Source organism: Balaenoptera physalus (genome assembly GCF_965194825.1).
Source record: "Balaenoptera physalus genome assembly, chromosome: 7".
Classification (NCBI taxonomy): Eukaryota; Metazoa; Chordata; class Mammalia; order Artiodactyla; family Balaenopteridae; genus Balaenoptera; species Balaenoptera physalus.
Window position 1 is genome coordinate 33576426 of NC_138886.1, and position 22422 is coordinate 33598847.

At 50.2% G+C, this 22422-nt stretch overlaps 1 protein-coding gene across 3 annotated transcripts in view; it reads left to right on the plus strand.

The window, feature by feature from the left end:
• Positions 1 to 22422, plus strand: part of GABBR2 (gamma-aminobutyric acid type B receptor subunit 2) — a 364244-nt gene that overhangs the window by 289950 nt on the left and 51872 nt on the right. For all 3 annotated transcript variants that reach the window (XM_082468617.1, XM_082468616.1, XM_082468618.1), the window contains 2 exons: positions 9324 to 9431; positions 18931 to 19053. In XM_082468617.1, the coding sequence (XP_082324743.1) occupies positions 9324 to 9431; positions 18931 to 19053 (231 nt within the window). The remainder of the gene's footprint in view (positions 1 to 9323; positions 9432 to 18930; positions 19054 to 22422) is intronic.

The following is a 22422-nucleotide window of genomic DNA, read 5'->3' on the forward strand; positions in this document are numbered from 1 at the left end:
CCACAGACCACACTTAGAGTAGTGAGGTCAAGATTAGAACCCATGCTTATTTTTGAGTTTGTCTCTTGGAGACTGATGATATAAGGAAATGGAAGCACCAGAAACCCTGTCCCATGAGAATCAGCTGGAGAAGGAAAGGCGATCCTAGCCCTCTACCCTGGAATCTCAGGAAGCAGGGCCATCCCATCACAGGATGGAGTGCTGGGTTCTGGATCCTGAAGCATGCTCTCAGCCATCCACCCTGCTCACAAGAGGTATATAAATGAGCTCCGGATAGGCAGCAGCTGGGAAAGGATGGAATAGTGGGGGTCCGGATACTGGATTTGGAAGCACGACGTCCTCTTCCAGCCCTCCCAGAGATGCTAGGATTTTATAACTCTGACTCAAAAGGCATAGGTTACCTGGGAACACCCAACTGGCCTCCCAGTAAGTTCAAGAGTGGTAGGAATTAGTGATGTTTTCAGTGATATTTTTTTGCTTGGCAAATTTTTTTTTTTTTTTGAACTAGTTGAGAGATAATCTGATATAAAAATGTGGTTTGGGGGCTATTTCAGCATTTGATCCCATGTTGCTGTGGCTGGCCATATGGTAAAGTGCTTTGTGATTTCAGAAGGTAGCCGGAAAGCGGGGCCAGGGGATGCCCACAGGGTTTGATGCTGACCTTTCCTGGCAGATTTAGATCAACTTAGGGATTGGCTGAAGGAACTGGTGCTGGCAAGTCCTGTTTGGGCCAATTAGGGTCCTGGACAGGCCGCAGCCTCCCCACCCCCATCTCCTTTGTTCTTAGCCATCAAGGGTCTTCAGTTGTGAAGGGCTCCCTAGACCTCTGGCTTGCAGAGGAAGGGGCTGAGGAAGGTGCCAGGGGCGCCCCAGACCCTCCAGCAAATGTACAGATGATGTCCCCCCATCCCACACACCCTCATGTGGATTACTGCAAGCCCCAGCCCTTGTCTTATAATTCATTCATGTGGTAACATTTCCCAGGTACCTACTATGTGTGAGGCTCTGCAGGCACAGAGCTGGACACAGATCACTGCCCTCGGGGAGTTAGCAGCGTAGATAGGAAGATGTAGTTAAACAAATAACTCCCATTCAGTGTGTTGTATGCTCTGATGGAGACAGGCCTAGGGGAGGGAGTGGAGGGACCAATCAGGGCAGGCTTAGAATAGAAGACCCCTCAGAAGGAGCCGCATTTATTAATGGAAGTCCTGAAAGATGCCTCCTATTTGCTCACAAAGTTCCTAGCAGCTGCAGTCTCAGTGGCACATCCATCTCTCCTTCTGATTCCAGTGGTGGAATGGCTGGAAGAAGGACCTCAGTCCTTGTCTTCTTTGAAGAAAGAATTCAGCAAAGAGACCAAGATTGTGAAATAGAGACAGTGTTTATTAGAAGCAAAGTACATGTGGAAGAGCACACAGGTGAACTTGGAGTGTGTTGTACACAATAGGGGCGGCTTAGGTTGCTTATATGGGGGCAGTTTTCCAGTTGTCTCTGGCCAGTCATCTCGCTTGTGCCCATATTTGATCTGACACTGGGTCCTTCCTGGTGTGCCCACACATCTCTCAGCCAAGATGGATTCCAGCACAAAGGTTTCTGGGAGGTTGGCAGGACATTACGGACCGGCACTTCCTCCCTCCTTTCGTCCCTCTCCTAGACTGAGGACCCCTTCTGTGCATGTGTCAGACTGGGAAATCCTATTGACCACAAGAATGAAGAAGTTGTGGTCACTTTGCCTTTCACCTAATCCGGGCCCAGTGCTCCAGCTGGTCTCTTATCTTGAAGTATCAGCAGGAGACCAGTTGCAGCTGCTCAGCCTGAGGCCTATACACCTCCTACCTCACTTCCTCTCCTGCCTCCACACCCACTCATCCACACCTTCAGTCCACAGAGCTGCATGGAGGTGCACATCAGCCCCCTCCCCAGCACACACCCACACCCCCTGCTACCACTGCCCATCTCGAGAATGCTGTGCTTCCAGAAAGCTCCCTAACCTCCAGTCACTGATGTACCTGTGAGGGTTGTGTGGGGAAGGGGAAGAAGGGCCTCCTCCCTGTTCCATTGCCTGAACCAAGGCCACCAAGTACGGTTATGCATTTTGTGCACTGCACACGGGTGTTGGCATCAGGAGTGGGCGGGAACTGAATACAGCCTGCGATCTGCTCTCTGAGTAGAGTTCTTCAGCTGATAGGGTCTTAAGGAGGTGGGGGCCTTTCAAAAAGGGCCTCGAGGGGGTACCTGTTGGAAACTCCTCCTCCTAGAGTGAGCGGCTTCCTCTGATTTGCCCCAGATCTCCTAAGATGCCCCATTGGCCCTAACTTGGGTCCCAAAGTACCCTTGTTTGTGCCCAGAATCTCCTGTGGGCCCTTGAATTGTTCCCCCAGAAAGTCTTTGCTGTACTCGAAACTCTAGAAGGCATTTTCTATGCAGATCTTACTTAAAGGACCCTGGGTAAGACAGAGTCTTCTGGAGCTATTTCTAGAGCACGCTCTTCAGAGGCATATTGCCTTGGGAAACACTCGGAATCTCTTCACCACCTCTCCCTCCAGAAAGACAGGCAGGCCCCTGGAGATCCCAGGCTGAAGTCTCACCTTTCAGCTTCAGACTGTAACGCCTCAGGGTAACGGAGGTCTGGGGCTTGCTTTTAGATAGTCTGGGTCTTCCTTGCCTGCCTTCTCACTATTGATCGTCTGGGGTGAACAGTCAGAATGAAACAAAAGGCCCTTTTTCGAACCTTTCTGGACAGCAGGAAAACGGCTCACCCCCCAACATCCAGCCAGCCGACAAGGATTCCTCCAACCCAGTCATCATCAGAGCAGACCTGCAAGAGAGGCTGTGTGTTCCTCTTCCTGCTGGTCCCCAAAAGAGCCGTGAAAGCCCTTCACTCTGGAAAGCAGGCCTTCCTAAAATCAATTGAATGAGCAGCTAAGCAGAATTGTTCCGGGTGTAGCTTTTCCTTCCATCTGGAGATGTGCTCTAATTGCTTTTTCCTTTTTCGTAGTTGAGACTGAGATGGGCATTGCCTGCCTAAAATTCCTCTTCCCCATGGTTGCATGTCAGGTTGTGTGCAGAGGGGGCCGGGGGCTTTATGGCTAAGGAGATAAAAGGAAAGACCTTAACATTAGAATAAATGTATTTAAGACTTTGGGAGAGAGAGTGAAGTAGCAGTTTGTCTTATGTTGATGAATCGGTAGAGACTTGTATTAGAGGTGATGTAATCATTAGAGAAAACAGAATCATTTGAACCCTGCAGAACGTTCTAGTTTATTTGGCATCATAGAGCCACCCAGAAGGGAGATACTTGGGACGTCATCAAATGAAACTTCCCTCAGCACAGGAAGTGCCCCTATAGCACCCTGATATGGCGTTCTCCAAGCTCTGCTTGAATCCATGGAGTGACGGGGAGCTCACTACCTTTCGGACAGCATATTCCATTGCGAGGAAGGGACCACTGAGGCCATAAGCTCAGCCTCTTTTGCCGTCCAGTTTTCCAGTTCTGTCTGCAGTCTTCCTTTCATGTGCTTGCTCAAGCTCAGCTTGCACATTTTTGGTGACAAAGATCTCATTACCATCTAAGCGGGCCCACCCAGCCCAATCACCCCCTCAGTGCTGGATCCAGAGATTTAAAGGTGGGCAGTGTAGGCCCTGCACCATCTCGTGGGAGAGGCAGGCAGGTAATCAAGTGGACATCATCTCAGAAACATGCATGACCAGCACAGCAGAAACATGCATGAGGACAGAAATCTCAGGGAGGAGGCAGCTGTGACCTCCTTGCAAGCTCTGGGAGGGGCTTCTCAGAGGAGGTGGCCCACGAATCTGGATTTTGGAGGACAAATGAGAATCTGTGAAGAGCCTAGAGAGAGGATGGCATTATGAGTGGAGGAAATAGCCAGTGCCAGGCCCGCAGCATGAGCCAGTGTGATGTGTGGGGACGTTTAAGCAGCGTGGAAATGCTTGGGTGTGAAATGCTATGTGGGCAGTGGCTGGAGAGGTGTGGGTGGTGGGTGCCACACCCTGCCAAGAATCTGGAGTTTAACCTGTGGGCTCAATGGGGCAGTAAAGGGTTTAAGCTCAAGGAGACTTGCTTAGATTTGCACTGGAGAACAGTCCGTCTTGGAGGTGTTTGATGGATGAGCAGCAGGTGAGGGGAGAGGCGGGAAACCAGCTGGAGGCTCCTGCAGTGGTCCAGTGAGCAGTGATAAGGAACTCGTGGACAAAAATCAGATATTGATTAAGAACCTCAGCCCTTTACATACCTTCTTTCATCTCATCCACACAACTACTCCACGAAGTCAGAGGCATTAGTTACCCCCATTTCACAGATGAGGAAACTGAGGCTCAAGGAGGTTACGTGACCTGCCCAGGTTCACGTAGATAGTGACAAAGCCAGGACTTGAACTCCTGTCAATCTGGCTCCAGAGTCCCTGCTCGTAATGACTAATCTGGATGACACCACAGGAACAGAGAGGAGGGGTGTACTAACAAGAGACGCGGGAGTAAGATGGTCATCAGGCATAGCCCTGGCAGCAAACAGAGCCCACCCCGGTGCTTCACATGGAGAGACTCCAGTGAAGGGACCACCTACAGAGGTGTAGGTGGGGTTAAGGAAGAAAATACAGATGTTGAGGCAACCGCAGGAAGCCCTCACCACTCCTAGGCCTCTTCCTGAGCCCAGAGAGGGCCAGAGCCACGTGAGGAGCCCAGCTACAGCCAGAGACAGCACAGAAGCAGCGGCTACAGGGAGCACATACTCCGTCTTCTCTCTCCTGACCCCTCCGATCTCCTGATGGTGCCCTCCATCCAGCCAGAAGCCAGAGGGCACGGGAACCTGGGAGGTGCAGGCATGGGGCCCCACCTCTCAGGGCGTGGGAAGGGCAGAGAACGGGTCTGGGGGTGGTTCAGCAGAAGGAGATGGGCCTGGGGACTGAATATGAGAGTGAGGGTAGGGGAGGATTCCTGGGGGACTTCCAGGTCCCTAACTTGGGTGACAGGTGGATAGTGGCACCATCCCTGAGTCAGGAGGAAATGGAGCTACTCAGCGGAAGGGCTGATGGGCTCAGCTCTGGCTCTGGAGTGTGAAGGTTTTATGGGACACCTAAGTGTCAACTAGGTCTCCAGTGACAGTGGCATATGCAGGTCTGGAGCTCAGAAGAGAAATAGGAACAGGGAAAGAGATAAAGGAATTGTCAGCACAAGGAAAATGGTTGAAGCCTGAGAGTGGGAGTCATAACCCAGGGAGAGCCCTTTTAGGACAAAGAGGGTCCAGGACTGAACCCCAGGGTCCATTTCCATCTTAAAACAATGGTGGGACTTCCCTGGTGGCGCAGTGGTTTAAGAATCCGCCTGCCAATGCAGGGGACACGGGTTCGAGCCCTGGTCCAGGAAGATCCCACATGCCGCGGAGCAGCTAAGCCAGTGCACCACAACTACTGAGCCTGCGCTCTGGAGCCCGCGAGCCACAACTACTGAGCCCGCATGCCACAACTACTGAAGCCCGCGTGCCTAGAGCCTGTGCGCTGCAACAAGAGAAGCCGCCGCAATGAGAAGCCCGTGCACCTCAACGAAGAGTAGCCCCCGCTCATCGCAATTAGAGAAAGCCCGCGTGCAGCAACGAAGACACAATGCAGCCAAAAATAAATTAAATAAAATAAATTCAAAAAAACAAACAAACAAAAAAAGATGATGGTGGAGGAGTGGAGGGAGAAATAACACCTCCTTTTGCACAGGGGTGACCCTGAGCAGAGGCAGCCGGGGGTAGGTGGCTCTGCTGGTAGGGGTCCCACTGTCCTGCTTTCCAGAGTATTTCTTCTAGTGTTGTTTCATCATTGTCTGAAGAGCTGTCTCCAAATGGGATGTGAACCCACTGGGATCATCTTGTGGAAGAATATATTACAGCCTTTGTTTACTTTTTTATGTAAAAAAAAAAAATGAAAGAAATTAAGCTTTACTAATATTTAATACTCGGACTGATCCTGGGGCCCTGGCCCAGTGGGTGTGTCTGGTGGTCTCATGCAGGAACTCTCCTGAGAACGGAGTGGTTGGTCAGTCTGTGACACCAGCCAGCCACAGGGCATTGTGTCCAGGATCCCCAGGACAACACCCCGTTCAGTGATTCTCTAGGAGGACTCAGTATAGAATTGTACTCACAGCAATGATTAATTACAGAGAAAGAACATAAAGCAAAATCAGCAAAGTGAAAAGGCACACAGGGTGAAGTCACAGGGAATCAGGTGCAAGCTTCCCAGAGCCTCTCCCAGTGGAGTCACACAGGGTGCACTTAATACCCCAGCAACGACTTGTGACAACACATGAAATGTGTACCAGGGAAGCTCACTGGGCACTCAGCCCCCAGGGTTTTTACTGGGGTCCGGTCACATGGGTACCCTCTACTGAGCACATACCAAAATTCCAGGCTCTCAGAAGGAAAGCAGGTGTGCGGCATAAATCACGCTGTTTGCACAAACCCTTCAGGCACAGAGTCAATCCTATCATTGAGGGAATGGTGGGAACCCTCCCCAAATCCAAGTTGTCAGACACCAGCTTAAGTGAACCTTGCCAGCAGGTCTTGGGCCTGCTAGGTTACCTCTTTTCTGGCCGGGCATCCTCACCCATTCTTTGCTTTCAGTTTATGGCAACATATTGCCATTTCCGTTGCCAGGTTAAATTTACATCATCGAGTTTTTACTAACTTAACTCACTTGTATTATTGCGTCTTAATGAATTTGACCCTACAAAATAGACAAGTGGCCTGAAAATGATTACGCCAAAGAAAATATAAGTCAAAGCAAATATAATAATGCGAAGCATATTGGAGTAATACTTTAACCCAAAATAAGAGATCTTTGTCTGCCACATTATGAGGTAAAAATAATATTATTTCATCTCTTACCGTCCTTTTAAAAATTTCCTTGTTTTGTATATGTTCGTGTTTAAAATTGTTTTTCTGATAGGGGGACATGATCAAAAGGGCTTGGAGACCATTGGTCTTCACAGTCGTGTCAACCATTAGCTCTAAAAGTGTGTTGAAATCAGCCAGTTCTCAGGCTGGTCAGCTACTCCCCCAGTGTGCTGTCGCTTTGACAGCTTCCCCCCTGGGCGGGGATGGACCTGACTGGGGTAAGGAGACTCTCTGAGGAGCAGGCGGCATGATGTGGGGGAGAGAGGGCTGGACTGGGTCTAGGCCTTGACTTCCAGGCTCGGCTCTGGAGCTGGGTGGTGTGGTTGAGAGAAATACCTTAATGCCCCGAGTCTCAGTTTCTTCATCTACAAAGGGGTTTTCTCAACTCAGTTGATGATTCCAAAAAAATCACCCTGGTTTTGGTTGTTGTTGTTGTTTTATTTGTTTGTTTTTATCATTATATACTTAGTTTCTGGCCCAGTAATCCTTATTGAATGAACAGGTGAACAAATGAATGAATGAATGAAATGATCTGTAAGGTCCTGTGCAACTCTGACAGGCTAGGAATGTGTGATCTGGTCATTGAATAAGCTCAGGTCTAAATTCCAAATAATTGGCTCCTTCCCTGTCTCTATTCTGTTACTTTTCTTCCATCCTTGTTTTATAGTACGGGTAACGACGTGGCCATCCTACACCTTCTCTAAAGTAATGTGATTCGTTCTTGCCTGTCTGAAATTTTTGAAATTAAAAAAAAAAAAAAGAAGGTTAAGTCCTCACCCTTACCATTGTCAGCATTCACACCTCACCCGTCTGTGTTTCTGAACAATCGAGGTAATGCTGTTGTCCTTCCTTAGGGGGTTGGTCTTGCCATCTACCCAACCAGTTCCTATTTTTACAGATAAAATGGAAAGGGAAAATGCCCTGTCTCTGAAAAGCTGGAGAACCAAGTTGCTAGAAAGGCAGTGTGAAGGGACTCCCTGAAGGGAGCATGTCTGGGAACCTCCTACATGGCTGCCTGCAGCCCTGGGCTGGATGGGAGCGCTGAGACGGGCAAACCTGCTGGGCTGTGGACACAGAGGGCCCGGCCTGTCCACTCCAGCCCACCTGTCTCTCTCTCTCCTAACACGTCCACCTTCCTGCTATGTTCAGCTGAGGCAGGTGGGGACCTTTCAGAGGGAACTTAGTTCAACAGAGCTGAGGAAGAGCCGAGGAAAGACCATAGCCTAGAACCAGAGCTCACGGAGCACGCAGCCTTTTTGTCCCAGTGAGTGGGAGGCCCCAGAACCCAGTGGCATACAGCCCAGGGCTGGGCCATGATGTGGGGACCAACCTGGAGCTAGGTGAGTCTCCTGGGTCTTGGAGGGTATCCAGACCAGCCAGTGAGGGTGGACTCGGGAGAGGCTGGGGTCTGGCCATGATGGCAGTGCAGGTGGGGAGTGGGCACCCAGGAAGCCCCCAAGACCTAACAGGTGGTGACCGGCCATCCCAGCCTGCAGGGATCAGGCTGTTGGCTCCTATCAGCGCCGGCAGTTTCTGGCAGCCACCAGCCCAGGGCTGGGGATCAGGGCACACTTTAGTGCTGTGGAACAGGTGAGAGCCAGGTAAGGCCTCAGTCCTGAGCAGGGACCCAGGCAGCATCGCTCCTCTCTTTCTCCAAAGGCCTGAGGAGACGGGCCCCTGGTGGGAGTGGAAAGGTCACAGCCCCTCTCCTCTGGCCTTCCCCCACAACTGAGCAGCCCCTGACGATGGCCAGGAGCTGGGCTGCTGCAGCTGCCAGTCAGGCATCCCCGGGGCCAGTTCTGGCTGAGTTCTGCCCTGCTTTACCAGAGTGGCTGGGTCACTAGCGCTGGAGAAGGGCCATGCAGGCCTGTTGTCCTGCCCAGTCTCAGCCCCTGCAGCTCAGTGCTCTCCCCTCCCCGCTGCCCACAACCCAGGAGCTGAGAGTCCTGTGGAAGAGGTTCCTGGGGCTGCCTCGTCTCCTAGAGACTTGGGTGAGGAGGCAGAGAAATCAGCAATTAGGATCACCTCTGCAGACCCGTCTCCCCACATAGAAGGCTGTCAGAGAAGGAAAGGAGGGAGGGAAGACCAGAGGGCTGGTGTGAAACCCCTTAGTGGCCCCTCAGTGGTCCTGGGGGCCCTCTGTGCCTCTCTCTGTGACTGGCTCCCTCTGGGCTATGGGCCCATGAAAGGCAGGATTTGAATCTCATATGCCTCTGCGCCCAGGGCCCTGGTCTGGCGAGTGGCCAATAGAACTAAGCGTCTATCAGATTGAAATGTGGTTGAAGGACTGTTGATGCTAGTAAAACTCTACAGTATGTAAAGTAGAGCATCTGTCCCCATCTAGAGTCCCCCTGTTGGGACACTCTCCTAAATGATGAAGTCCGTCCCCCGGGAGATGTTAATGCCTCTGTTTTCTCATGGCCTCTAGGTCAGGACCTGGATTCTCACCGTGGGCTACACGACCGCCTTTGGGGCAATGTTCGCAAAGACATGGAGGGTCCACGCCATCTTCAAAAATGTGAAAATGAAGAAGAAGGTAATGCCTCCTTCTGTTGCAGGGTGTTTGCAGTGTTCATTTAGTATTTATTTTTAAAAGATTTATGAGGCACCTACTGTATGCCAGGCACTGGGCTATTTGCTGGGGATTCAAGCTAAACACAACCTTCTGCCCCTCCCCACCCCAGCCCCCAACACCTTCAGCCTCCTGGGGACATCAGACAACTAACAAAGCGTTTACGATGCACGGTGATAAGGGCTGGTTGGGTGCATATGGGGGATACTGGGGTATAGCACCCAGGGAGGGCTTGGTGTAGGAAGTGACACCTATGCTAAAACCTGGAGGGTGAGTGGGAAGCAGAGGCTGGGCAGTTTTCCCTCTCCCAGAGGGAACTGTGTGCACGGAGGCCTGGGGAGGGGAGGGGTGTGTTCACGTGGCTGAGGGGTTCATGGGGAAAGGGTACAAGAGGCAGCCACAGGGGAAGGCAGGAGCCACGGTAAGGAACCTGAACTTTAACTTGTGGGCAGTGGGGAGCCCTTGAAAGAGGAGAGTGAAACAGGGCAGGGGCCTGATTTAATGCTTCCATTTTCAAAGAGGCCCTTAGAGGACAGGAGCCCTTCCTCCGTGTGGGAGGAAAGCAGTTGCCACCTCTGTGGTTGGCTGTAACCATCATGTTGATTAAGCTTGACTCTTAGGATGTAGTCATAGAGAAACTTTCCCCGCACTGTCCTTGTTAACTCTCCCGATGGCTGGCACTCTTCTTCCCTTGCTCCTAGATAAAAATTCGGGCAAGTCTCATGACTCTGAAGGTCCTCTGGTCAACAGCTAATATGTGGAGTCCATCATAATATTCAAAACCTCAAACTGCCTTCAAAGGCATCGCCTCTTCCTTCCCCAGCTTGGCCTGAAGCAGCCAGTCACCTGCCCTGGGAGAAGGGGTGCGGATGGGCTGCTTCTCTCTTTTGTCAGACTGAGTTTTTTCCCCATCCCATTCCCAAGGTTTCTGAACCCTCCAGAGTTGGGGCTTCGAGTGGTGGAAGGGGCAGGAAAGACCTCACTTGCCAGGAGCTGCATCCATCTTGCTGGGCCTGGCATTGGTTAAGCACACCCTTTAGGCTCTCATGGAGTCCTTTTGTGGAATTTTCAAAGCCCCCATAACTGGGATTTACTCTTCTGCAGTGCCCCTGACATGGGTGAAATACTCCCCCCGTTGGCCATTTGTGGCTCCTTCCACAGACATGTGGCAGTCCCCGACTCCTGGGCCTGCCCCTCCAGCTTGCCTTGGGCAGGCCACACAGCTCTACCTGGCCCAGGGCCCACACCTGGTGCTCAGGAAGCACTCACACATCCTTCGCTCCTACAAACTCAAGTATTGTGGCTGATCCCACTGTAGCCACTTCCCCTCTTCCGCTCCATCCATGGAGCAACCGGCCTGTCATCCTCCCATGGGTTTCTCAGGCAGGAGTGAGGCATCAGCTCACCAGGTCCCCCAGGCTGCAGGGAGCCCTAGCAATCAAGCCATCTGAGTGCTCTCCGTAAGCCTCCCTCTTGATTTGAGGTCAAGGAGGAAGCATACCCCCCATCGTCTCACCTGGGGATGAGGTGAGATAGCATCATGACTCATCTTTCCAAAAATCCTCTTCTTGATTCAACTCTACCCTCCCACACACACACACTTTTTAAACCCCTGATGTGTGTATAACCCATTTACAGACATCTCCTCTGAAAATCCTGCACTGTGATCTCATCCCACTCTGGAACGTGGTGCCTATTGTTCCAGTTCTTCATCCCAAACTTGCATTTGCCATCCGATTACCTGGGTCATAAGCCGTCACACCTGTGGCAGACAGCAAGTGAGCCCGAGGTGGTAGGGCCAGCAGACACAGCAGGAGAGCAGGCTTCTACTCCCTGCTTCACTGCTGACCCGCCATGGGTCTTTCAGCAAACCTCTTCATCTTTCAGGGCCTCTGTTTCCTTATCTGTAAAATGGGGAAGTATTGAAATGGCATTGTCTCCTGAGCTGTGATTCTGCCTGGTGCCCAATGGCACCTCTCACTCGTCAGCCTCACTGCCTGCCCCTTTACTGCCAGGGAGCTGCTCTCCAGATGGGGGGAGTGTCCTCCCTTCTCCACCCCCTGCCCCACACCGGACCACCTTAGGACAACTATGGGCTGCGTTTAGAGGGAGGAAAGAGCTCGGCTCTGCCACCCATTGCCTGTGCTCACCTGGAAGGCCTTCCTCTCACTGGGCCTCAGGGGCATTTGTGACAACTCCCTTCTGTCTGTAAGATGAGGAGCCTGGCCACCTGGTCCTTCTCAGACCTGGCTGCACATTACAATCAAATGGGAGCTTTTGAAAACTACAAGAAGTAACCCAACCCAGCCCACACCCTCCCGGGCTGGAGCTGAGCATTAGGAGTTGCTAGACCTCCCCAGGTGATACTAATATACAGCTAGCGTGGAAAACCTCTGCTCTAGATCAGGGCGACTCCGAGTGCAAGCGCTACCAGCAGCATTGTTGGCATCACCTGGGAGCTTGTTAGACATTCTCTCAGCACCCCCAGCCCTAAGAATCAGGTTCCTGGAGCCCAGGAACGTGTGTTTCCACCAGCCCTCCTGGCAAAGCTGATGCAAGCCAAAGTTTGACAGGCACCACGTGACTTCTTGGGCCCCTCCTGCTCTGTGGCTCTGCCATTTATGACAAGTCCATCCTGGTTTTGAAGAATCGCAGTGTTAGTTTCTTTGTGTCAATATGTAATTCATGCATATTATTATTGGCAATGGAGAACTGGCCTTTATTTTCTATTACTCATGTGATCACTAAGCAAGAACACTCAGATTGTCTGGCAACAATTGACAAAACATGCCAGGGAAGACTTCAGGAGTTCAGTTGTCTGAAAGCGCCACGGGAGTTGGGGCTGTGATGTGGCCACAGCTGCTGGGCTGCCTGGGACAAGGGGACAAGGGGACTCTCCCCACCCCGGGGGTCTGGGCAAAGTGAGAGCCCAGGCAGGTGGTGGGCCCAGGAGTCCAGGGAGGGGCCTGTCTGAGAAACTGCCAAAGGCTTTGAATACAAGATTTGGTCACCAGTTTAGTCTGTTGTGAAAATGATTTAGGCCAGGTGAATACAACTTTCCAGTGTGAGACAGTTTTTGCTCTAGGCTTTACAGTTATTCCAGGAAAAAGCCTTGTGGCGCTACAGCTGAGTATCATTTATCAGCCAAATTAGAGGAGGTTAAGGGTATAGAAGAGAAATTTATACCTTTCACAGATCAAAAACTCAAGTTGGGAACCAGATTGTTTTTAAAGGGTTGTGGCAGTCGCAGGTCAAAGCTGGGATTGAATTCTCCATGACTCCAGCATTTTACATAGCCAAGGTTGGTTTTTATTGTCATTGTTTTGTTTTATTGGTTTTTTTTAAGTTTAAACTTTTTTTAAAGTGAGCCTCTTAATTTATTTTTAATGTTTTTTCTTATGCACTTTTAAAAATTTATTTATTTTACTTATTTACTTTTGGCTGCATTGGGTCTTTGTTACTGTGCACGGGTTTTCTCTAGTTGCGGTGAATGGGGGCCACTCTTCCTTGCGGTGCGCGGGCTTCTCATTGCGGTGGCTTCTCTTGTTGTGGAGCACGGGCTCTAGGCGCGCCGGCTTCAGTAGTTGTGGCACACGGGCTTAGTTGCTCCGCGGCATGTGGGATCTTCCCAGACCAGGGCTCAAATCCGTGTCCCCTGCACTGGCAGGCGGATTCTTAGCCACTCTGCCACCAGGGAAGCCCTTAATCTTTTTTTTACTGACACATATACAAGATTTACCTAAATCTGAAAATGCAATCTCACACTTCTTTTTCAGTCTTTTTACCCTTTTCTTCCTTCCCTGTCACCCACCTCATCCTCCCCCACCCACCATGTCACACCCTCCCCAAACACACATACACAAACTTCACCCCATATGGCTACATTTTGAAAGACATTAAAGAAAAAGAAGCCTATTAAAGGAAGTATTGACATGTGGTGACTTAATGCTTCTAAATTCAGTATTTTTATAGTATCAACCGTAAAATCTTGAATTGAGAAGCCTCACTACCACAGTCTTTTTTTTTTTTTAATTTATTTATTTTTGGCTGTGTTGGGTCTTTGTTGCTGCGCTCAGGATTTCTCTAGTTGCGATGTGCAGGCTTCTATTGCAGTGGCTTCTCTTGTTGCAGAGCACGGGCTCTAGGCGCACGGGCTTCAGTAATTGTGGCTCTAGAGCGCAGCTCAGCAGTTGTGGCTCACGGGCTTAGTTGCTCTGAGGCGTGTGGGACCTTCCCGGACCAGGCCTTGAACCTGTGTCTCCTGCATTGGCAGGCGGATTCTTAACCACTGTGCCACTAGGGAAGCCCACTACCACAGTCTTTATTCTGCCTCTTACTGTTACTAGGACCAAATTGGAACGTTGAGACTAGAGCGGTAACTCAGAGACGAGATCTGTTTTGGGGGCAGATGTTTTTTGAGGACAAAGAAACTTCACTACATATATGACTTGATACGGTTGCAAATAATAACATAGGGCCATCCTTTCAGACCTTCATCCAGGCTCAGCTTCAGGAAAATGCCAAGAGAGTGTCCGTCATCTGAGTGATGGCAGGAAGGCAGGGCCGCTGGTTGTACAACTCCAGGGGGCACCATTCACACTGTATTCCCTCTGGAATGGTGTCCCTGGAAGTAGGCAATAAGCTGGTCCTAGTAGAAGGCCAGTCTGAATCAGTCAAAATATCTGAAGTTTTTTGAAGAAATAAAGAAATGCCGTTTTCCCAGAAGAAGTTGTTAGCCAACTTTTCCTGTAAGAGTCAGATAGTAAATATGTTAGGCTTTGCAGGCCATACAGTCTCTGTCACAACCACTCAACTCTGCTACTGTAGAACGAAAGTAGCCAGAAGCAAACACATAAACAAATAGATATGACTGTGTTCCAATAAAACTTTATTTACAAAGACAAACAGTGAGCCAAATTCGTAGTTTGCTGATCTCTGCTCTAAACAACCATGGGAAGTGATGTTTAATAGCAATAGCTAACATCTGTTGAACAGTAATTGTAAGCCAGGCTCTGGTAATCTAGTGGTTTGTGTGGTCATCGTCCCCCATTGTGTAGATGAGGAAACTGGCTCAGATGGGTTAGGAAACTTACCAAGGTCTCCCAACTAGTTAGTAAGATTCAAACTCAGATCTGTTGCCAGAACTGGGTGCTTAATCGTTCCTGGGTGCCTTCACTCTCATCTCTCACTCAGTGAGAATGGAGCACAAGTAACCTCCTAGCCTCAGAGAGAGAAATGAGTTTCATGGCATCAATGTGCACTGACATAACCAAGGAAAGTTTGTGCAGCTTTTAAAGAGAAAGCTGAAAAATAAGAAAGGAAGTCAGGGAAGCTGAGGTGAGACTAGAGACATGGCCTTGCCTAATTCTAGTATTCTATGGTGCTCAGACTTTGTATGGTTAGGTCAGTGCTATTTTTTTTTAATTGTTTATTTATTTATTTATGGCTGTGTTGGGTCTTCGTTTCTGTGCAAGGGCTTTCTCTAGTTGCGGCAAGCGGGGGCCACTCTTCATCACGGTGCACGGGCCTCTCACCATCGCGGCCCCTCTTGTTGCGGAGCACAGGCTCCAGATGCGCAAGCTCAGTAATTGTGGCTCACGGGCCCAGCCGCTCCACGGCATGTGGGATCTTCCCAGACCAGGGCTCGAACCCGTGTCCCCTGCATTGGCAGGCAGATTCTCAACCACTGCGCCACCAGGGAAGCCCCAGTGCTATTTTTTTAATTTAAATTTTTAGATCTTTTTTAGAAGATTATTTTGTCACCTCTCTTTAGCATTGTATTGTGTGTACGTATGGGGTATTTGTATAATTATTCATTATTAGTCTCCCCCTATCATGCATGCTCTATGAATGTAGGATATTTATGTTTTGCTCACTGCTGCAGCCCTAGTGCCTAGAAAAGAACCTGATTCAGAGTAGGCACTCAATAAATGTTCCTGTGATTAATAAATCAAATGTGATCCATAACTACTTAGACTAAATCCATTTAGTCACAAACAATGGTCAAGTGCCAGGCTTTGGAAATGGTACCAAAAGGAAATTAGACATGTCCTCTCCTGTTACTCTCAGGATCTTCCCACCTTGGGTCCATCTGTGCGATGATTAGCCCTGAGTCTAGCGGAGCTGAGGTGCAGTATCACACTTTGCCCCTAGATGTCACTGTCCTCCACATAAACACAGAACCATGCATTCTCAAAATCCAAGTAATGGTAGCCACACAGCCCATTTGTTGAGCATCTTCTCTGAGCCAGATGTTGTGCTAGGTGCTTTCCATACATCATCTCATTTCACTCTTATACCAACTCTGCAGCTTAGAGCTCACTGGCCTCACTTTTAGAGGAGGAAATAAGCCTAACAGAGTCATACAGCTTGATCAAGATGACATTTCACAAGAGCTGGGATTAGAGTGAGGTCTTCTAGATCCACAACTGTATTCTTTTTTTGCACCATACTTAGGGATATTACATGAGCCTCCCCACTCCTTGCCATTTTACAAATCAGAAATGCAGAATGAGAGAGAAAGTGATTTGTTAGGGTCACACCCAGGTCACAAGGGATGGAGCCAGGACTCCAGTCCAGGTCCACATAATCCCAGGTCCTGTCTTTCCACTGCCACTCTGCTACCTCACACTTCATACTTGAGCCTTAAAATTGGGAGGACTTGACTCTCATATTTACCAGAGAGAAATTCTGATGCTCATCTTCTGTGCCGCATGTGTGCCTTCCCCATTCAGGCAGCAGCAGGAGAGGTGCGGCATCCACTCAGAAGGGAGGTCTCTCCCCTGTAGGGGCTCACTGAGGGTGGCCCCAACCCATGTTTCTCAGCCCTGCCCTTCAATGTACTACTTCTTGTCCAGTGTAGACTGTGCAGTCCCAACAGACCTGAGGTGTGGTGTGCTGGAGTGTAAGGTGGTCCGTACTCCTGTATGCATGAGCTCTCAGGAGGAGGCCAGGAGAAAGTGGTACTGCTGAGCAAGTTCAAGTTCACTGCCTCCTTGGAGTTAGACTGTGGGGAGAGTAGTACCCCTTATGTCTCATGGGAAAGACTTGGAAGAGAGGGAGGGACCTGGAGGTGCTGGCACTTGCTGGTTGGGGAAGTTTGGGGAGGGGGAGAGGACTGAGAGGCTGAGGCCCGCAACTCTGCCTGCCCGGTGTTTGTGGCATCTGCATCCTCCTGTCCGTCTGGTAGTCACTGCTCTGGATCAGGCCTCCTCCTTCCTGATCAGGACAATGGCCCCAGCTCCTAACTGGCCTCCTACTGCAGGATCCCGCCTCAGGTTCACCCCTTAATGCTGCAGAGCTCCCCATCACGCTGATGCTTAAAGATGATTAAACCTCCAGTGGTCCCACGTGAGGCTCCATCACATGTCGTGCAGGCTCTCTCCCTCCAGCTAGCCCTGTTTCCAGCCACCCCCAACCGACCCCATGCACACCCAGCCACACAGAGCCTCTCACAGAAAGAACAGGGTGTTTCAGACGAAAGAACCAGCACCTACAAATGCCTGGGAAAGGATAGGAACCTGCGGCAGGTGGTGCCTTATAGGAAGTAGAACCTGAGCCCTAGGCAGGAGACAGTGACCTTGAACTTGCTCAACAGCACCACTTTCCCCTGGCCTTTTCCTGAGAGCTCATTCATTCTCCACATATTCCTCAAGAAAGTTTGAGAGCCAGCCCCTGCACAAGGCACCAGGGCACAGAGGGGAGACTGGATGGTCACTGCCTCGGTTCTGATAGGAACACAGTTGCAGCATGGGCCCCATGCAGGGCACGCCCGGATTCACAGAGGAGCAGCTGCTCAGGCTCAATCTTGAAATCAGGGTAGGAGGGCACCAGCAGAAAGGTGGGGGAAAGAACTTCCAGGGGTCAGGTACAGTGTGTGCAAATGCCTGGGGCTCAAACAGCCCTGGGTGAGCATCAAGCAGGGAGGCCCCTTCCAGCCTGTCCTCCAAGTCCTAAGCTCCTCAGGCATTTCTTCCTTTTGGCACAATTTCTCAAGGCTAACAGGGAGCTGCCTGGTTCCCCTGAGGGCAAGGGTTAAACCAGGTTTCTGCAAGCTATCAGCGGTGCACTGAATGCTTCTGAAAAATCTCAGAGGGGGCTTTGCCAGTGCCCCACCCCCAGGTAAAGTGGTCTTAGTGGATTTGATCTCTTTGGCAGTAACTCAGCAGTACTTTCTTGTTCTTTTCACAGTTTGGCCACAGAGAAGTCTCTTGAGTGCCTGTTTCTCCTTTAAGGATGGCTTTAATCATTAAAAGCCAGACCTGGCGATATTTCTTAAGCTTCTGCTTCAGTTTTGTTTATTTTTCTATAGTCTTTTCTAGAACTACTTTATCACATTAGCTTTTGTTTGGCATTGGGGGGGGGGGTGAGGACACATAAACGTGCAGTGAGTGAAATACAGGTTAGCTTTCCCCCGACAGCATTTGTCCCCAGGCCAATGCCCATCAAATGGACATAAAGTGGGGTGGGAACTTCACAGTGTAATAAAGATACCCCAAGCTGCAAAGTGGGATGGGAATTATATTTCTTCTTCATATATTCCTTCATCTCAATTCAACCAGGCAAACTTCTAAGTATCGACTGCATGCCAGGCCCTGCTAGGTGCTGAGGGCAAACAAATAAATAAAACAGGCTTCCCTTTTGTCAGGGGTTCTCCAGTTTACTGAGGAGGGCAGATGTGTATACAACTTAATATAGCATCTGGTCACTGTAGAGCGTGGTAGGTGCTGTAAATGTTTGAGGGTGTGCACTCTGGAGAGAGGAGGAGCTTGGTTCCAATCTAGGCTTCACCTCTTAGTATCTATATTCCACTGAGCAAGTTACTTGGCCGCCAGCACTAGCCTCAGTTTCTTCATCTGAAAATTGGGAATAATAATAGTATCTGCCTTTGTATGAGATGCTGTATGTAAAACAATCAACCTAGAGGTAGGCACAGTGTAAGTGTTCACTAAATGTTAGCATTTGTATTTATTCTCCTTCTTGTAGTTACTACTATTACTATTCATAATTATAAGTATTGAATGTATTAAGTATGATTAAGTATGGGAACAGAGTGCTATGGGAGTAGTTAGTTCTGCTTTGGGAGTTAGGGAGGCTTCGTGGAGGAGGCTAAATGAATCTGGGTCTCTAAGGATTATTTGCCACATAGAAAGAAGAGAGTGTTCCAGGCAAAAGAGCCAGCACCCACAAAGGCCTGGGGTGAAAATCACAGCAGGGCCAGAACCTGGGAGTCCTCAAGTTTGACTAAGTATATGTGTGTGTTTGGGGCATGGACAAGCCAAGCTCATGAAAGGCCTTGAATGCCAAGCAGAGGAGCTTGGCTGGATTTATCCTGTGGGCGTTGGGGAGTCTGAGGAAATTTTCAAACTGGGGGTGACGCCATTCAGTCACCCACCTGACCTGGCCCCTCGGCTGCTGTTTGGGAAGCTCTCTCACGTCCCTTCTGCCCCTGCCCTCTCTGCAGATCATCAAGGACCAGAAACTGCTCGTGATCGTTGGGGGAATGCTGCTGATTGACCTGTGCATCCTGATTTGCTGGCAGGCTGTGGACCCCCTGAGAAGGACGGTGGAGAGGTACAGCATGGAGGTAAGCACCTGGCACCAGCGGGAGGGAGGCCTATGCTGCTCCCAGCGCCCCAGGGGACAGCAAGGCAGCACATCTCCTTTACTGCCCCAGGTGCGCTTCTTGAGAAGAAATCGAGGTGGTTACGGGGAAATCATCATAGGTCCACGGGGGTCCACATTCCCTATCAGGAATGTCTCATTATTTCCGTTTCCTTCCATATGAGACATATATTATTTCAGGAGGGCCAAATATAAGGTCTTCACTCCTGGAAAAAAATGGTGAAAGAGTTTGTCTAGGTGTATTAATATATGCAGAATTAAGGGGAAATGTTGGGTCGTTTAAACCAGTATATTCTCTACACATTGTAGAAGCCCCCATTTACATGATTCATCAGCCTAGAAATTACATTGCATTTTTAATCTCTCCTTTAAAGTGAGCTCCCTAAGGAGTGCTAGGAGGGAATAAACACTCTGATAGCTCCTTCTAGTTACTCGAGGATCTTCAAAGTGATGTGTTGCCAAAAAGAAGAACCTTACATAAAAGTACCGTTAAATATGTATTTTAGTAGTCTTGCGTTGGGCCTTGCTCTTAACTCACACTGGTCTTCCTAGGATGCTCCAGTTAGAGAAGTTCAAGATTAGGGAAGTTGTAGTTTTGTCGACTTTCTCCCAGAAGTGTTAAACATGCCTTTGTCGGAAAGAGCCAGCTGAACGGCAGGGGCTGTACAGTATGATTTCCCTACACGGTAGCAGATTCTATTGAGAAAACTGGAGTTTTCTCCAGTTCTCTCACTGCACTATTAGGGAAATCTTTTTGTGGGATTTAGTGTGAATTTTATCAATAAAACTAACCTGGAAACAGTCATTTTATGCGTTGAGGACAGAGGTTTTTATCCTTCTGGACAAGAAGGGTTTTCTAGCAAATAAGATGCCAGGCCTCGTTTGTCTCGAGACAGGCAGAGGGTTCGCTCAGCCCGGTAAGAAGCTATGCAGTCGGAGCAGTGGCAGAGAACGCTGTTTCCTGACAGCGCAGATTTAGGGGAAGGATTTAAGGCTGTGCGCCTCCATCTCACTGCCTTACGTGTCCATCCTGGGAGGAAGCGGGACTCCAGACAGGCACAATCAGACCTGGCAGAGGACAGACCTGCGCTGGCTGTGCCCATGGGCCAAGGGGGCAGGAGCTCAGCTGAGGTCACTCGTGCAGACGGACTGTGGCTAGAGGGGAGGTGACATCTGGTCATCACTCATCTGCACAGTTGACGAAGGAGCAGACCTGCCCCCAACTCCATCCCAGGGGAATTCACCACCCACCACCAGGATTTGGAAATCCAGACAGGCTATCAACAGGAGGAAGGGTTGTTATTGGCTAACCGGCCCCCTGGCTAGGGAGAGCCTGGGGTGATGATAATCACAAGCAATAATGCTAATAACAGTAATAGCAGTGGTGATGCTGGTAGCTAGATGTGTGTGTTAATTCACTGAATCCTCGCAATAACTCCGTGGAATAGGTGCTATCCTGAACTCCATGTTAATGATGAGGAAACAGAAACCCAGAGAGATTATATAAGGCACCCAAGGTCACCTAGCAGGTTAGTGGCAACACCACCAACTATTGTCTTACCCACTCCCCCACCCTGCCTTTCAATACACGACAGCACTTCGTAGTTTTCAGGTATATTCACAGACCCTTGGTCACTGGTCTGTGAAGTGGGTTGGGCAAAGAAGTGTTTTCACATTTTGCAGACGAAGCCTAAAAATAGGTAACAGGCAGACTGAGCGCCCAGGATATCAGGGAAGGAGAAAAGGCGAGTCAGGCGGAGCCCATGGGAGGACCTGGAGCTGGGGCGGAGGGGCAGAGAGCAGACCCCGCTGGGTTGATGCTGAGCCCAATGGCAGCCGGCGAGGCAGGGCACTGTCACCTCCGCTCAAGGTTAAGATCGGGGCGGAGCATGCACAGGATCCCCTGGGATCTGGCTGTGGTGGGAGAGGCTGCAGGGCTAGAGTCGGCCGACTCTGAAAATAAATCCAGGAAGCCTGTCCCCCTGGACCGTTTACAGGAGGTAGACCTTGTGCAGACCATAAGTATGAGGGACAGTTGGCTACCACCCACCTTACCTTTCTTCCTTGCTCTCTGTAGTAAGTACTGCTGCTCTCCATGGCTCCGCGCGTACAACCCAAGCCCATTCCAGACCTTCCAGGGAATGGTTCTCAAACTGAGGAGCAGCCGGATGCCACGGAAGTGCTTCTCTGTGTAGATGAGGAAACTGAGCCTGGGAAGGAAGGGGGTCCTGCCCGCGGCATCCAGACTTTTGAACGGGGGGTGGCTGGAGGAGAGCCACATCCCTGGCTCGAGTTCCCCACACCTTGTCTCTGTGTTTCCCTCCAAGTATCTGCGGAGATTTCTCTCTGAACCTTTCCTGGCCTGATCCTCGTTTCTCCTCTAATTTTAGGGTTGCCCTGTCATTCTGTTGCCATGGTAGCAGAACCTTTGATTTGTCGACCCACAGCCCTGTCGGTTTATTGTCATTTTTCCACCAAACATCGCTAAACTGTCAGTTGATTTCCCTCAGACCCTCCTCTGTCAGACTCAGCATGACGGTTGAACAGTGTGCCCAGGGGCTAAGGGGTCCTAACTTCTCCTCGAGGGGCTGTTTGCTCCAGAACCCCCAGTGAGAGAGAAAGCTTACGCTTGGGGGAGAGGTGAGCAAAGATCTCTGTGGTCTGTTCTCTCCTCCCCTCAGACCACACCTACCTCGAATGCCTTTGGTCGCTCTGGACACTCTAAACACCTCAGGATTCCAGTCACAGGCCTTGCTCTGTGTTGCACTTTCAAGCCTTTGCCCGTGCTGTCCCCCCTCCCAGAACCTTCTCTGACAAGTAAATGAACTTCAGTTCCAGGCCCCTGTATTAGCCAGTGTGTTCCTGAGCTCCACCAGATTTAAGCGCCTGCTCTTCCCCACTCCCGTCCCCAGCATCTAGGCATCCCCTGTCAGGACACTTAGCATGCTGTTCACCCCTGCTGAGTGCATTTCTGCCCCACCCACCCCTCCTGGGCCACATAGATCACTCTCACGCACCACCCAGCCCAGCACCGCCGCATGCTGGGAGACCTCACCTCGCTGGGGAGACAGAGGTGAGCACAACAGCGTGACCTTGAGCTCATGGGGCCCACCAGCTAGTGGGGGGCAGACAGTAAACACGCAAATAAGCACAGTCACTTTAGATTGCACAGGTTCTGATAGCAGCTGGAAGTAAATAAACAGGATGAAGGGTTTGAGAATAACAGAAGAGTTCCAGAATAACTCGTGGAAGACATTCTCTCAGTACAAGTGTCCAGGGAATGAAACTCTGATTCTGGAGTCCGACTGGAGGCATCCCGGCTCCACATTTA